Genomic DNA, 17,047 nt, shown 5'->3' on the forward strand with positions numbered 1-17,047 from the left:
CCACACACATCCTCTGAAGGAGGCAATGGAAAGATGCTGTGTGTGCACCTGAAGTCTCTGGGGAGGTAGGGCAGGTCCATTAAGCCAATGTGAAATGACTTATGCAAGCAAGGAGAGGAACTAGATTTAAACCTGTTAGATTCAAATTCAAACTAGATTGAACCTGTGTGTGTCAAAGAGAGAGACCAAGGCTTCTCAGTCTGCCCAGATGTGAGACAGAAGGTGATGAGTGAGGATGGAGCTTGAAAGATAAGGGCATTAGACATCTGAGAGGGAGTTAAATTTTTCCTTGCAACCTATGGACAGAAGCTGTTTTTTCAGAGTCTTGTAAGAAGCTTGTGTGAAAAACATATTCTTCCAAGAGTATGTATGTCATGCATGTATGTGGGTCCCAATTGACTTAAGACAGGTGCCTGCTTGCTTTATCCCTTAAGCTTCTGTCCAAGCCTCATTACCTGTACATAACCAGGTGCTGCCTTCCATTGAGAGTGTGGATGCTTCCGACCCTCTGGCAACTCTGCAGAACCCAATTGCCAGACTAGATGCAAAAGAGGAAGAGGAAGAGGAAGAGGATGAGGATGAGGATACAGAGGAAGAGGAGGAAGAGGATGCTGAAGACACCGATGTGGATGATTGGCAGCCTGACCCACCCCGGCCTTTTGACCCCCATGATTTGTGTAAGTGCAGGCCCTGGACTCTCCCAGGAAGATGTGTGTGAGTGTACTCGTGTGCACAGCAATTGTCCATCCCATCTACTGGCACATCATCTCTCTTTGTCTTCCCAGTAGCCCTGGGAGGGAGGTCATGACCATTGCTTTTGTTTTTACTGATAAAAAGACTCTGAAACCCAGAACAGGTTAGGTGCCTGTCCAGGGTCAAGTGAGTGGGCAATGGGGTGTCCACAGCAGGGCTTAAGTTGCTACAGTGAGTTGGCTAGGTCAGGTCTTTGCGCTGTGTTGCTTGTCTCTTTCATGGAATCCTTTAAGAATGCTTACATGCTCTCAGGCACTGGAGCACAGATGCACCTTTATAGGTTGGCCTCTTTCTCAAGGTCATAACTTTGAGTGCCTTGGAGATCTGGACTCTAGCTCTGGGTGGCTGGTCCCACCCTAAATTGTCCTTCTGGCCACTTGCTCAGCCTTCTGTGTTTACCTACCAACTCATTGTTTATTTTTTGTGGGTTTCCGTGCCCATGTGGCAAAGACTGACCTCGTTCACTTGAGTGACCCAGGCTCATCAGAGTTTGTGGCTTTGCACCCCCCTCACAGGCCTTCTCTGTGTGCTGGTAAAACTTGTCTGTGTGGGGCCAGTACTCAGCCCATGTAACAAAGAACTTCGTTTTGTTTTTCTTTGAATTCTCAAGTTTTCAAGGCAACTCCTTAATCAAATGCACTGAAACCTACTTTATCTTGTAAATATTAATACAAAGTCACTCTCCATTACTTGAAAATTGTAGAAATTGTGAATACCTAAACCAGGTCACCACATAGCCAGAGGGGGTGGGGCATGATGAGTATGAACTCTGTTTGGCCTGGTTATTCTGATTTGTGGCCCTGAGTATATCTTCTGGGCTCTTTTAGCAAAGGGAGTGAACACGCCTGGCTTGAGGCAAATGGAGGAGGATTCCAGCATGAGTTGAAAACGCATGGCCCTCCAGGATTAGACTAATGGTGCTGTCTAGTGATAAAGGAGGGGATCCTGGTGATGTTTAATTTAGCATCCTCAGGCCTTGCACCCTGAAGTGGATAGCACTCTGTTAGCCTTAGACTGCCCCTGTGTTACAGCTTCTCAAACTCCCTGGAAGGAAGTGGATTAAACAGTATTGTCAGGGTTGATCCCCCAACAGCTGTTTTAAAATAATTGTGTTTCATCAGATTTCTCAACATTTAACTAATAAGCTTTTCATTTTTCTTAGAATTGATTTGTAAATTGTGTCCACTGTTTGAACCACTATCCAGCAGGGAGATAGGTCTTAACTTACATAGTACTTTTAGCAGATATAAGGAGATTAGCATGATTTTGGGGGTGGGGGTGGGATTATACCATTCTTACTGAGCTATGGAAGGTGATGCCTTCCAGTAGAATGGCAGAACCTTTGTAGGAGTCAACTGAAGTTTGTCCTGAAAAGGTAGATTTGGGATGTTTTTAAGGTTAGCACTTTTGTCATTGGACCAAGAAGCTTTGAGGCATTTGACTTTTCTTCAAGCTTTCTTTCTCTTGCAGGGTGTGAAGAGTGTAACAACGCGCATTCTTCTGTGTGCCCAAAGCATGGCCCCTTGCATCCGATCCCTAACCGGCCTGTGCTCACTCGGGCAAGAGCAAGTCTGCCTCTGGTCCTCTACATAGATAGGTTCCTTGGGGGAGTGTTCTCCAAGAGGCGGATTCCCAAGCGCACCCAGTTTGGCCCTGTGGAGGGGCCTCTGGTCAGGGGGTCAGAGCTGAAAGACTGCTACATTCATCTCAAGGTAACTCGGGCTTTCTCCTGCTTCACTTGTTCCGTTAAGACTTTCCAAGAGGCACTCACTTCTTTCCATTTCATACTAGCTCTTCGCTAGTAGTTTTCTTGTCATGCTTTAAGTTGCTTAAATGGAAGCTTGCCCTCTGTCCTCAGTAAACCGAGAGACGGTAAGGGTGGCTGCTTGAGGTACTGTGTGGTCATTTGGTGATAGGTGGTTCCTGGGAGCCAGAAGTAGTGTGCTGGGCTTCCATCCTAGAACATCCCAGGATGCTTGGGGAGGTACCGCACTGGCCGTGCAAGCACAAGGACCAGAGTTCAGATCCTCAGCACCCATATGGCGGCTCATAACATCCGGAACTTCAGTCCTTGGTGATCCAGTGCCTTCTTCTGGCTTCCATGGGCACCAGGCGTGCATGTGGTACACAGACATACATTCAGGCAAAACACTCACACACATAGTAAATAATAATAAAAAGCCTAGACAGTATGGTGACCCACCTACAGTCCCAGTAATCTGAAGGTAGAGCCGGGGTCCTTGGAGCTGGTTAGCTAGACTGAACAATAGGCTCTGGGTCCACTGCCTTAGTGAATAAAGTAAAGAGCTATTGAGGAAGATACCCAGGTCCCCCTCTGATCTACACATGCATGAACACACATGTGCAGTCTGCATACACCTGCTGAGTAGGTACCTTAAATAATGGAAATGCATTTCTTAAAGCTCTGAAGGCTGCCAGGCCAAGATCAAGGTGTTGGCAGGGCAGGTTTCAGCAGAGTCTCTTCTTGGCTCTCCAAGGGTTGTCACCCTGATTTGTCCTCACAGGTTCTACCGCCTATGTTTATGTTCATTTTCCCTCTTATTGGATTACAGTCTCCCCTGATAATGCCATGGTAACTTAATCACCTCTTTAAGGTATTGACATAAGTATAGTTACATTCTGAGGAATCAGAGTTATAGGATTCTCAAATGAATATTTTTAGGGCTGGGGGCAGGGGACATAAAGTCCCCTTAACAGAGGCCTTGGTGTATTTTTTCTTTAATTTTATTTATTTTATTCATTCATTCATTCATTTATTCATTTATTTATTAATAGTTATTATTCTTATAGAGGCCTTGGTGTACTTTCTCTTTTATTTATTTATTTATTTATTTATTTATTTATTTATTTATTTATTTATCTATCTATCTATATGGACAGGGTCTTTCTATGTAGCTCTGGCTGTCCTGGAACTCCCTATGTAGACCAGGCTGGTTTTGAACTCACAGAGATCACCTACTTCTGCCTACCAAGTGCTGGGATTAAAGGCACATGCCACCACGCCCAACTGTATTTTCTATTCTGAACAAAATGATAGTAGAGGGCTGGAGATATAGCTTACATGGTCCAGTGCTTGTCTACCCTGTAATCCCAGCATTCAAGAGGGAAAGACAGGAAGATCAGGAGTTCAAGGTCATTCTTGGCTACACAGTGAGTTTGAGTCCAGCCTGGGCTACATGTGAACCTAGCTGGAAAAAATTTTTACTTTAGAGCTGGATGTGGTGGTAAACACACCTATAAGCCTAGCAGTTGTAAGGCTGAGGCAGGAGGATTGTGAATTCCAGGATAGCCTGGGCTACATATCCAGACCTGTGTCCAAAAGAAAGACTTGAACTAGAATATGGAGAGCCTGTGGCTGCACGTACTCCGTGTGCTGGAACGGTTGCACTGAGACACTCTTTAGTCTTGGAACAGGTCTGACCTGTGGCGTTCTTTGTGTTAAAGAATAGTTCACATGGGGCTGGAGGGATGGCTCAGTGGTTAGGAGCTCTAGCTGCTCTTCCAGGGGACCTGGGTTCAGTTCCCAGCACCCACATGGCGGCTCTCAGCTGTCTGTAACTCCAGTTCCAGGAGATCTGACACTTTCACACCAATTCACATAAAATAAAGTTAAATAAATTTTTTTTTTTTTTTTGGTTTTTCGAGACAGGGTTTCTCTGTGTAGCTTTGCGCCTTTCCTGGGACTCACTTGGTAGTTCAGGCTGGCCTTGAACTCACAGAGATCCGCCTGGCTCTGCCTCCCGAGTGCTGGGATTAAAGGCGTGCACCGCCACCACCGCCCGGCCATAAGTTATTTTTTTAAAAAAGAGAGAATAGTTCAGAGGGAATGGCAGTGGTGGAGCACTGCTCAGTTGTTAAGAGCACTTGCTGCTTTTGTAGAGGAGCAGGCTTTTGTTCCCAGCACCTGCATGGCCCCTCACAGTCATCTATAACTACAGTTCCAGTAGATCTGGTGCTCTTTCTGACCTCTGTGGGCTCCTGCGTGCATTTGGTGCACAGACAAACACTCAGGCACACACAAAAAACAAGATAAAAACATATTTAAAAGAAAAGTATAGCCCATTGGTGCTGGAGGGATGGCTCAGCGGTTACAAATGTGCATTGCCTTCCTAGAGGACTTCAGTTCAGTTTACCTTCTCTTTGGTTACAGGTTTCTCTTGATAAAGGAGACAGAAAAGACAGGGATTTGCATGAAGACCTGTGGTTTGAGTTGTCTGATGAGACCCTTTGTAACTGGATGATGTTTGTGCGCCCAGCCCAGAACCACCTAGAACAGAACCTGGTAGCTTACCAGTATGGCCACCATGTGTATTATACAACAATAAAGAACGTGGAGCCCAAGCAGGAACTGAAGGTACAGAACAGGATCCACAGCAGCCTGCTAACCCGTGATGATGAGGGCTCTTTCCCATAAAAGGATCCTTTCCTGGCTTGTCTTTCTGTTATTGAGTGATTTCAGCCTTCCTTTTGCTTCCAGGACCCTTCTCCCCACAGTTACAAAAGTCTGTGGATGCTCAAGTCTCTTCTATAAGTATATGCACAGAGCCCATGACTGTTCTCCCATACATTTCATATAATTTCTAGACTATTTATAGCATCTCCTGCAAAACAAACGCTGTATAAATAATCATTATACTTAATGTATAGGAATAATGGCAAGCAAAATCTTTACTTCAGTATGGGTGATGATTTTATTCATATAGTTTCATTCTGTAGTTGGTGGAACCCCAAATAAGCAGGGCTGACTGTACTGTGCACTGAATACTTTTAGTAATCCTTTCAACAAAACAGAATGAAAATAGGTCACTTTTGTGTTCATCAAAGGCCTACAGCAAGGCATTGAGTGTGGGGAAGGTGCCTTGTAACTGCGGGGGAGTGGAGGTGGGGGTGGGGGTGGGGGGAGGGGGGGGCGGGGGGGGTTGGGAGGGACGGGGGGGGGGGGGAGCTGGCAGCGGCGACAGGGTGACTGAAGTCGCCAGTGCCACTGTATGTACTAAGGAAGCATTGGGAAATGGGAGATTCTGTAAAATGAAATTCAGACGTATGTCCAAGATTTCTTTTCTTTATCTAACAACTTTTTCAAAGAATTCTATGTGCTGGCTTCTGATTTCAAAAATAATTTTTTGAGGATAATTGTTAGAATTTATTTATGAATCAATGATGTAATAAAAACTGTGCTACGATTCTGTATGTAAGTGAACATTCTGGTTTTTTTTTTTTTTTTCTACTGCTGGGGGTTGAATTTGTGTACCTGTACATGACAGGCAAGAAGTCACCTCCTCAGCTACACCCCCAGCCTGTGGGGTCTCCCTGCACAGCTCAGGCTGGACTTAAATTAAAACTCCCCCAGTCTTAGTCTCCCTCATACTCTTATTATAGGCATAGTCCACTGTGCTCAATTGACACAGAACTTTTGTTTGTTTGCATTAGGGTCTTTAAAAGTACTTTTATTAATTCTTTGATAATCCCCTGCAATGTATTTTGGTCATTGTCACTCCCACTTCCTCCCATTAACTCTTTTTAGATCTACCTGCGTCTCCCTATTCCCCAACTTTGTATCCTTTAAAAAAAACAATAATCCATTGATTCCAATTTCTGCTGGGAGTGTGGGCATCCACTGAATTGTGGTCAGTCTACTAGAAACCACACTTTTAAGGGACAGGGCCTTATGTAGCTCTGGCTGGCTTCTAACTCACTACATAGCTAAGGGGTAACCTTGAACTGCTGGTCTCCTCCTTCCACCTCCCAGCTGCTGGGACTACAGGTGTAGACCACCAAGTGTAGCTTCTGACACACACATAATAAAGAAAAGGGCCTTAAAAGAATGTTTCTTAGTTGTGGAAATATCGTTTTGCTCATTTTGCCTCCATCCCCTCTTATCTGGGTGCTGGGTATAGAACCACTGAGCTGCATCCCCAGTTCTGGGTTCTCTTGGAAAACAGCAGACAGAACTCTAGGGGTAATGATGGACAGAACCAAATAAGAATAGTTAGGTATAATAAATAACCAGGGCTGCGGAATCTGGCTCAGTGGTGGAGTACTTGCCTAGCATAAGCAATACCCTGGGTTTGATACCTAGCACTACAAAAACCAAACAAAGCTGGGTGTGGTGGCGCCTGCCTTTAATCTCAGCACTAGAAGGCAGAGTTCAGTGCCAGACTGGTCTGCACAGCTGGTTATAGGCCAGCAAGGACTACCCTGCCTCAAAAAAAGATCCCAATCAACCAACCAACAAACAAAAACAGATAGAAAGGAAGCAATTAAATGGAAATCTTTATAATACAGTGTACATGTTTAGATGAAAACAGGAAGAGTATTTTTCACAATTCAGCCTCACTAGATGCCTATGGAGAAATGCAGGAAGAGACCTTATTTGGAAGAAACAAATAGTAAAGACAAGTTAAAATAATTTCTCAATAATCTGAAAAATACTTAAAGGGTTGAAGCTATATCTTGGTGGAGAACTCTTGCCTACTGTGTGTAACATTCTAGGTTGAATCCTCAACATCGCAGAAGACAAAATATGAGTTACTGTCTTTGTTAGTTTAAATTAGCAAAACTAAATGGGTAAGGTATAACGAAGATGAAGGTTTTAGAAAAACAGACACCAAGCAGGACAGTGGTGGCACATGCCTTTAATCCCAGCACTCAGGAGGCAAAGGCAGATGGATCTCTATGAGTTTGAGGCCAGCCTGGTCTACAGAGCGAGTTCCAGGACAGCCAGGGCTACACAGAGAAACCCTGTCTCAAAAAACCAAAACCAAACAAACAGAAAACAGACACCAGGGCCTGTGAGATGGTTCAGCAGGTACAGAAAGGCACACACAGGCCCGATGACTTGAGTTCTGTCCCTGGATCCACAAGGTGGTAAGATGGAACCAACTCCTGAGGGTTTTTCTGACCTCTGTTGCACTTGTACACAGGTGTATACACACACACACACACACACACACACACACACACACACACACACACACACAAATAAATAAATGAGTGAATGAAAATAAATAAATAAAAATGAAAAAATGAGTGGATGAATGAATGAATAAAACAGAGACTTTGATTACAGAGTTACAGTACTTGTATAGTATGAATATTTCTGAATTGATACAAAAAATATTCTTGTCCAAGTGAGACAAATCCTTCAGTTAATCTGAGGAAACAGTTCTGGAAAAAGATAAGCTAGCTATATTAGAATACAATAATACTATATTTCGTGACTCTAAGACGTAATAGCTTTCAAGATGCTCCATTAAGAAAATTGTTGTCCATTTTTCTGTTATAGTCCCCTCACAAAATTAATAAAATGATTACTTCATCATTATCAAGGAAGCTACTTTATGTTTGATTAGAATTCAGTTACAAATTATGCCCCACAGTGCATGAATAACAAGGCACACTTAGCCCCAAGTCCTTTTCTTTGAAGACAGGGTCTTACTATGTAGGCCTGGCTGACCTGTGTCACTGTGTAGCCCATACTGTCTTCAAACTGACTGGCTGTCTTGTCACAGCCTCCCAGTGCTGGGATCACAGGCTATCCCACCATCTTGGACACCCTGAAATATTTTCAAAGTAAGTATCACACTCTTGCTTTTGGGATATTTTCCCACATGACTGCTCTCCTGTCTGCAGGTCTGGACACTGCACTTTCCCATTCGTTTGAATTTCTCCAGAGTTGAATTGTGCATAGAAATTAATGTGGTCTCTGATCAAACCATCGGGAACTTTCTGACGATTCTGCTTGGTGCCTTAGTGAGAGTCTGCAGATGCTCATCAACCTTGTTTTGCTTTGAAATTTCTATTTTTGAGGGAAATGACAGGTTTGGGGGCTTTGCTTACACTGCCTAGCAGTTGTTTACAGGTCACTGGGCCCAGTAGGAAGTAAGGAGAGCCTAAGGGACTGTTCAGAAGTGATGCGCAGGCTCCTAGCACTAGTTCATCAAGGCTGTTGGGTGCTGGCGTGTGACATACTTTCTGATTCCTCCTCTAACAGGAGGATTTCTCTGGGTATCCCTGGCTGCCCTGGCACTAACTCTGTAGCCCAGGCTGGCCTCGAACTCAGAGATCTTGCCTGCCTCTGCCTCCCGAGTGCTGGGATTAAAGGTGTGAGCCACCACCACCTGGCTTGTTGTTTTGTTTTTTTGAGACAGGGTTTCTGTGCTGTCCTAAAACTCAGCCTGCCCCATCCTCTCCTATGTCCTGAGATTCTGTGCCCAGCTTCTGATTTCTGATACGGAAAAACATACATCTTGGAACTAATGGGTTAGGACAGAATTTGTAATAGGAAAATGACAAACTTCATAAAATAGTATAACCAGAGGGGCATAGTTAAGGAATAGTGGAACTCAGATGTTGTTCTACCGAAGTTCCCCTTATATAAATACCCTCATATATTTAATGCACATAAAAATTGTGCATGATTAATTCATTTAGCAGTTAAATACATATTGAACTTCTGGTATATTTCCTGCATTTAAAAAAGCAGGCTTTCTCTGTGTTTAGCAGACTTGTATCTAGAGGGAGAGCTAAACAGAAAGATGTAAAACAAACAATATCAAGTAGATTAAGTGTTATGGTACAAAGAGAGCAAGTAACAGGGCAGGGACCAATTTGGATATGCTGGATCTGAAGGCTCGCCAAGAGACGAAGGCTGAGGATGGATGGCAGAAGGGAGGGACCAACACTGCGTGCCTGGGTCAGGACAGCTCCTGGCCTGAAAGCACTGGGCATGTTTGGGTAGCTGAGAGCAGGTCCTCTGGGCTTGTTGGTAGGTAGTGACAAGGGCTGAGGTATGTATCAGTGTAGCAGGGAGATTACAGAGTTGTTTGGGGATTCAGCCTTTCGGGTTTATCATAAAACAAGAAGCCAAATGGAAACACATACAACGAAAGCCATTTGTGTTTTAAGAAGACCACCATGGGGCTGGAGAGATGGCTCTGGGGTTAAGAGCACTTGCTGTTCTTGTAGAGGATCCAGGCTCAATTTCCAGCAACCACATAATGGCTCACAACTATCTGTAACTCCAGTTCCAGACCCTTTGATAGCCTCTTCAGGTAAAGCACAAATGTGATATGCAGACAAAATGCTCATATACATAAAATAAAGGAGAAGGAAGAAGAAGAAGAAGAAAAGAAAGAAGAAGAAGGAAAGTAGAAGGTCAGGTGGTAATCTAGGCAAGAGATGGTGCTGGCATGAATCTGGTAGCTGAAACACTGAATAGGTGGTGTGCCACATCTGAGGACAGCCCTTGCTAAAGATTATGAAGCAAATGGAGAAACAAAAGACATTGTAGGTTTTAAGTCCAAGCACCTGTTGGGAGTAGGACATTTAAACTTGGAGATGAGAAGGGCTGGCAGTGGTAGAGCACTTTGCTAGTTCATACAAGGGGATGCATTCCCAGCACTACAAAAACAAAGCAGCAAAAACCATTCTTGCCTAAGTACTAGAGATGAAAGCTGAGCATGTCAGCCATAGCTACTCAACAGGCTGAGGCAGAAGGTTACAAGTTGGAGGCCAGCATGAGCAACATAGTGAGATCCTGTCTAAAAATAAAAATATAAAAGGGCTAGGGATGTGGCTCAGCAGTAGACTGTTTGCAAAGCATGCATAAATTCCTGGGTTCAGTCTTCAAACCCACATAAACCACATATGGCACATAAGCCTATAATCCCAGCACTCAGGATCTAGAAACAGGACGATCAGAGATTCAAGGCTATTCTCAACTACTTACTGAGTTTTGAGGCCAGCCTGGGATACATGAGACTCTTGGGGGTAAAAAAAAAAAACAAAAAACGAAAAGAAAAAAAAAAGATTTAGGAGTTATTGACATACGGTTGGTTGAAAATGGGTATGACACCATAGAGAAAAGAAGACGACTCAGGATTTAGACTAAGCTTTTTTTTTTTTTTTTTTTTTTTTTTTTTTTTTTTTTTTTTTTTTTTTTTTTTTTTTGGTTTTTCGAGACAGGGTTTCTCTGTGTAGCTTTGCGCCTTTCCTGGGACTCACTTGGTAGTCCAGGCTGGCCTCGAACTCACAGAGATCCACCTGGCTCTGCCTCCCGAGTGCTGGGATTAAAGGCGTGCGCCACCACCGCCCGGCTTAGACTAAGCTTTGAGGAGCAGCAGTATGCAGATAGTATGTAGACAGGGCTGGAGGGAAGGAGACAGCGAGGGAGAATGGACAGATGCAGAGGCTAAGGGGATAGGAAGGAAGACCAGTCCCAGGAGAACACAGGAGCATTTGATACAGCCCCAGATAGCCCCATGGTTCTGGTGTTAAACTGAGTGACAGTGTCTATGATTACAGCTGTATAAAAACCCATATTTAAATGTAGAATTTTGAACTTTATTTAGATAAAGATACTATGAATGTTAGCCTTGTGAAATTTTTAAATAACACAAACAATTTTTTTTAAAAGATTTATTTATTTATTATGGATACAGTGTTCTGCCTACATGCATGCTTGCAGGCCAGAAGAGGGCACTGGATCTCATTATAGATGGTTGTGAGCCACCATGTGGTTGCTGGGAATTGAACTCAGGACCTCTGGAAGAGCAGCCAGTGCTCTTAACCGCTGAGCCATCTCTCCAGCCCCACAAACAATTTTTAAGAAGGAAGAAGAAAACAGGCAATGTATCTGGATCCTAGATGTCCTGATGGGTCACCTGCCAGATGGGTATCCTCGGGGCTCAGTATGGCTGTTGTTGCTAATGGATGTGTTAATGAAATGTCCACATATGCAGGCAGGAGAAGTAATTTAAGTATGCAAAGCACAGCTGGTGACATCTGTTGGGTCTTGATGATGTCCTTGGTTCTTACAGGTGTGGTATGCTGCTTCCTATGCTGAGTTCGTGAACCAGAAAATCCATGATATATCTGAAGAAGAAAGGAAAGGTGCCTGGACTTTTGTGTGTGCCTTTTTACATGCATATAATACCTTTATGTACCATCTGATTTTCCCATCTCAGTATAGCTCACCAGAGCAGGTTTCTCAGAGCTACACATCTCCATTCAATCCTAGCACCAAATTACAGTGGCAGGTTTGCATTTCTTTCCTGGGTGCTTGAAAATAGTACTTAATATAATGAAAACCTCCTGTTATCAAATTAGAACCTTAGAGACGGAGGAAGATTCCTATCTGGAATTAATCATATCTGAATACATACATAGCAAGGCAAGCACTGACCTTGTTTTTAATGTAAATGTGATTGAAGTATAATCTACCTACAGAAAGGTACACAAATAATGAAGTATATACAGCTTGGTTAATTTTCACAGTGAACACACCTGAGCAAAAAACTCCCAAGTGTACTGTCCTGATTTCTAATGTCACACACTAATTGCTTATGAACGGATTGTTCGTAAACAGGGTGATACGGTACATACACATTTTTTGTGTTTGAGCATCTTTTGCCTGGACATGCTGTTTTCTTTGTTTCTCGAGCTGGGAACTGAACCTAAGTCCTTGGGCTTACTCAGCAAGCATTCTGCCACTGAGCCAAACCCCTAACTTCTGGGTGTACACAGTTTTGAGATACATCCACATTGTTATATAGAATATTAATTTTTATATTTTCAGTGCTGTTAGTCACTCTACTCACGACTGTGTAACAGTTTGTCTACCTTGTTATAGATTTAGTTGTGTGATGTAGTTATGATGGTAAGTACCCAGAATTAGGTCACGTTTCATAGATTAAAGGGTTAAAGGCATAGTCTTCCACAAGACTCACTTCAGACACCAGCTCCAGGGTTCTGAGGTTCCCATGCCACTTATACTTCTCGCCACAATTTAGGGGACTCCCCGTACCCCTGCAGGCTTCATTATTTATTAGAACAAATCATGGGACCCAGGAAAGTACTAAAGTCAATGATTAGAGTTTTATATAAAGGATATATATACATCAGGACCAGCCAAATAAAGAAACATAAAGAGTCTCAGAATGGAGTAATTGTGTCTCTAAGACATAAACCTTCCTGGAGCAGTGATGTGTTGTACCCAACCAGAAGGCTCGATTTTGTTGTCCAGAGCTTTTATTGAGGCTTTATTGTATAGGCGTGACTAGTGGAGCAGTTGGCCATGTGATTGAACTCAGTCGCTAGCTTCCCTTCGTTTCTGACATACGACTGGCATCAGCAAGCTCAAAGCACCAACCTTCTAAACGCACGGTCATGGTTTTCTAGCCAGATCAGCTCCCACCTTGAGGCACCTCAGAATAAAGTCAGGTAGGATGAGCGACTCCTATCATTCAGGAAATTCCAGTGACTTAGAGGCTACCCACAAGGAACCAGGCATAAAGGCTATCGGATTTTCCCCATCATACAACTGTTGGAGTTGTTGACTGTCTCGAGTACAGCTGGACTTACTCTCATGTGTGTGTTTTAGGAGGCATCTGTGCACACTCTGGTTGGGTGTGCACGTGGGAAAGGAGTTGCTGCTGGGTCATGGGGTGTGCAGACATTCAGGCTGGGGAGATACGGTTGGACATTTTGCTAGATTGTATTGGACATTGACATGTGCTGTGCTAAGACATTCCCTTAATTATGAGTCTTGGATCTGAAGCAGGAAGTTATCTAAGCATAGATCTCCTTAATAGATTTTTTTGTGTGTCGAGGGGGTGAGATAGGGTGGTGTGGTAGTGTGGGTCCTTCGATGTCTTATATAAAGTTTTAGAGAATAGGATTCTAAACACCACTTCTCTGCCAAACCTTTGATTTTGTAACAAGAAATTATTTCAAATAGCAGTTATTGTCTACCATGAAATAAGACTGGTAGAGCATGGGGTTGGGGATTTAGCTTAGTGGTAGAGCACTTGCCTAGCAAGCTCAAGGCCCTGGGTTCAGTCCTCAGCTCTGGAAAAAGAAAAACAAAAGACTGGTAGAGCTAGCAGGAGCTGTATCTTCCTGGTGTCTGTTGATCGTAGCCATAAATTATGACTTCTCTCTCATGGCTAGTTCTTCGAGAGCAAGAGAAGAATTGGCCCTGCTATGAGTGCAATCGCCGGTTCATCAGCTCAGAGCAACTGCAGCAGCATCTCAATTCTCATGATGAGAAACTGGACGTGTTTACCAGGTAGGTGTATGAGGCAAAGGCTCACGGACTTGGTTCTTAATGCTTCTAAACCACAGTTGATGTGGGAAAGTGTGTGTGTGTGTGTGTGTGTGTGTGTGTGTGTGTGTGTGTGTGTGTACACGTGTGTATGTGTGTATGCATGTGTGTACGTATGTATGTACACAATGCATATATGTATCGCTAACCAGGTAGGCTGCGGAATACCTTGGGAAATACCTTTTTCTTTTTTTTTTTCCCGAGACAGGGTTTCTCTGTGTAGTCCTGGATCTCGCTCTGTAGACCAGGCTGGCCTCGAACTCACAGAGATCCACCTGGCTCTGCCTCCTGAGTGCTGGGATTAAAGGTGTGTACCACCACTGCCCAGCGGGAAATATCTTCTTTATTTGCTATTTATTTTTTCCAGAGTAACTCATACCTGCATTGGGAGATGCTTTTACCCTAGATAAATTTCATTTAACTAGATTCTGATTTGGGAATTTTTATTTTTTTTAACTATTTATTTTATTTTATATCTATGGGTGGTTTGCCTGAATGCATGTCTGTGCACCATATGCGTGCTCTGGTGGAGACCAGAAGAGGGCGTCAGATCTCCTGGAACTTGAATTACAGACCATTATTAGCTGTTGTGAGGGTACTGAACCAAGGTACTCTAGAAGAGTAGTCAATGTTCTTAACTACTGAGTTAATGCTCCAGCTCCCTGAATCAGGAATTCTTAAGACAGTGTATACATTTAAAGTAATATGTGTCTCTGACTTTCACACTTTTCCCAGTACTATGATTTCTTCATGAGAGTAAATTATATGCTTAATCACACTATATAAAAAAGAGAGCCGGGCAGTGGTGGCGCCTGCCTTTAATCCCAGCACTTGGGCGGCAGAGCCAGGTGGATCTCTGTGAGTTCGAGGCCAGCCTGGGCTACAGAGTGAGTTCCAGGAAAGGCACAAAGCTACACAGAGAAACCCTGTCTCAAAAAAAAAAAACAAAAAAAAAGAACCCAAAAAACAACAAAAAAAAAAGGGTTGGGGTTTTTGCTCAGTGGTAGAGCGCTTTCCTAGCAAGCGCAAGGCCCTGGGTTTGGTCCTCAGCTCTGGGGGAAAAGAAAAAAAGAGAGAGAGACAGAGGAGAGTCATGTGGGATGAAGTAGGCAGGAGCCAGATCAGATGGTACAAAATTTTTTGTTTGGTTTTTCGAGACAGGGTTTCTCTGTGTAGCTTTGGTGCCTGTCCTGGATCTCACTCTGTAGACCAGGCTGGCCTGGAACTCACAGAGATCCACCTGGCTCTGCCTCCTGAGTGCTGGGATTAAAGGTGTACACTACCACTGCCCGGCTCAGATGGTACAAAATTTAAACTTAACAAGTGTGATGGATAGTCTTTAGGATACAATGAAAACATCAGTCTAGCTAATACAGGGGTAAGAATGAAGACAGAGAGTCTTGATAGAAGTTATTCAACAAGTCAAGTGGAGGATGAGACTTATTTAGAGAAAGGTGGTAATGGAACAGGTCCACTTTTATAGGGTCTGGAAAGATAGACAATGACATAAAACCATATTTAGAAAAGTGTGAAAAAAGATGTTCTAGGGTGGAACCATGTAATTGCCTGCAATACTAAGTGTCCATCTTGGGATCATGGTCACGAAATAGGAAAGTATGTGTACTGTTTTCCAGCTACAAGAGTACTAGTAGAGAGAGAACTGAACAATAGAGGCTTGTGGTTTCATTACACACGTCAACACAGGGAAAATAAAGAAGCAGCAATGGGGTGGGGATCAAAAGCAAACAGTGTGACTATAATGATGGTTATAGAAAAGGACAGGGTTAGAAGTGGGTGCTAGAAGCTGAATCCAGATACTAGAGGGAGTGATCTGGAGAGCGAGAAGATAATTTCTGGTGGACAATGCATGGATTTGGGGTAATGGAGTTTTATACTAAGAATGACAAGGCCTAGGGTGTGACCACAGGAGTGAAGGTCTGGAAGGGAACAACACAATGTTTGCATATCCTAAAAGTGTGTACATGCTCAATGTAATATTTTTATACTACATTATGACTTCTGGTTGGCATGCCTGCAGTGTCTGTTGATCTCCGAGGGCAAGAACTGTCACATATATTATAATGTCTCTGATGCTTTAGCATAGCATTTGACACATAGATAAAATGTTCACTAGCTACCTGTTGAATTTGTCACGACCAATAAAGTTCCAATTTTGGATATATACTACTAATAATGAACAAATATCAAAAAATTTTTTTTCATGACAGGGTTTCTCTGTGTAGTTTTGGTGCCTGTCCTGGATCTTGCTCTATAGACCAGGCTGGCCTCGAACTCACAGAGATCCGCCTGGCTCTGCCTCCCGAGTGCTGGGATTAAAGGCGTGTGCCACCTCCGCCTGGCACAACTATCAAATTTTTAAGTGTAATAATGCCATCATGTTTTTATATGCATTCACACATATGTAGAATTGTTAGGATTTGGAGATGGTCCCTGAGGTATTTACAGATAAAAGTATGCCTGAACTTTAATGGGTATATATGTAGGGAGGTAGTGGGGATATAGATAGCATAGACTGGTCATAAGTCTTAAAATTGAGTATGAATATATTGGCTCATAATTCTTTTCTCTCCATTTACCTATATTTAGAATTTTCCATAATAAAGAATCTTTTAAAAGTTCCCGGAGTCCAGGTGAGGTGTTGGGTGCCTGTAGTGACAAGTCAGGTGGACACAGAGACAGGACGATCCCTTCAGCTTAGGAGTTTTGGACCAGCCTAGGCAACGTAGTAAGACCCCATCTTAGAAAAAAGCAAAAAAAAAAAAAATTCCTGGAAAAATATATTTGTTTAATGGCTGCATGGAAGAGTGAAACATGATCTCATTGATATCGTGCACCCCACATGCCGTGTTAGCTCTTCATCGCTATGACAAAGTAAATGAGAAAAATAATTCAAGGCGGAGAGGATTATTTTGTTTGTAATTTCAGTCTTCTATGGTGGAAAGGGCATGACAGAGAAGAGCTGATTCACCTCACAGTGCCGCACAGCAGTGAGAGGATGCCTGTGCTGTAGCAGTCTCTTCTTCAGAACGTTGAGACTCCCAGTCTGTGGGGTGCTGCTGTCTGTATCTAGAGCAGCTCTCTCCCACTTAGTAAACAGTCATGCACACACAACACAGGTGTGCATTGCTAATGTCCTGGGTGCTCTCA

The 17,047-nt window shown here is 43.3% G+C and overlaps 1 protein-coding gene across 4 annotated transcripts in view; it reads left to right on the plus strand.

The window, feature by feature from the left end:
• Prdm10 (PR/SET domain 10) overlaps positions 1–17,047 on the plus strand; it is a 107,950-nt gene that overhangs the window by 49,590 nt on the left and 41,313 nt on the right. For all 4 annotated transcript variants that reach the window (XM_052755772.1, XM_052755788.1, XM_052755797.1 and 1 more), the window contains exons 5-9: positions 470–677; positions 2,224–2,465; positions 4,925–5,128; positions 11,595–11,667; positions 13,726–13,843. In XM_052755772.1, the coding sequence (XP_052611732.1) occupies positions 470–677; positions 2,224–2,465; positions 4,925–5,128; positions 11,595–11,667; positions 13,726–13,843 (845 nt within the window). The remainder of the gene's footprint in view (positions 1–469; positions 678–2,223; positions 2,466–4,924; positions 5,129–11,594; positions 11,668–13,725; positions 13,844–17,047) is intronic.

This window comes from Peromyscus californicus, unplaced genomic scaffold (assembly GCF_007827085.1).
Source record: "Peromyscus californicus insignis strain IS unplaced genomic scaffold, ASM782708v3 Scaffold_11__1_contigs__length_118956290, whole genome shotgun sequence".
NCBI classification, from domain to species: Eukaryota; Metazoa; Chordata; class Mammalia; order Rodentia; family Cricetidae; genus Peromyscus; species Peromyscus californicus.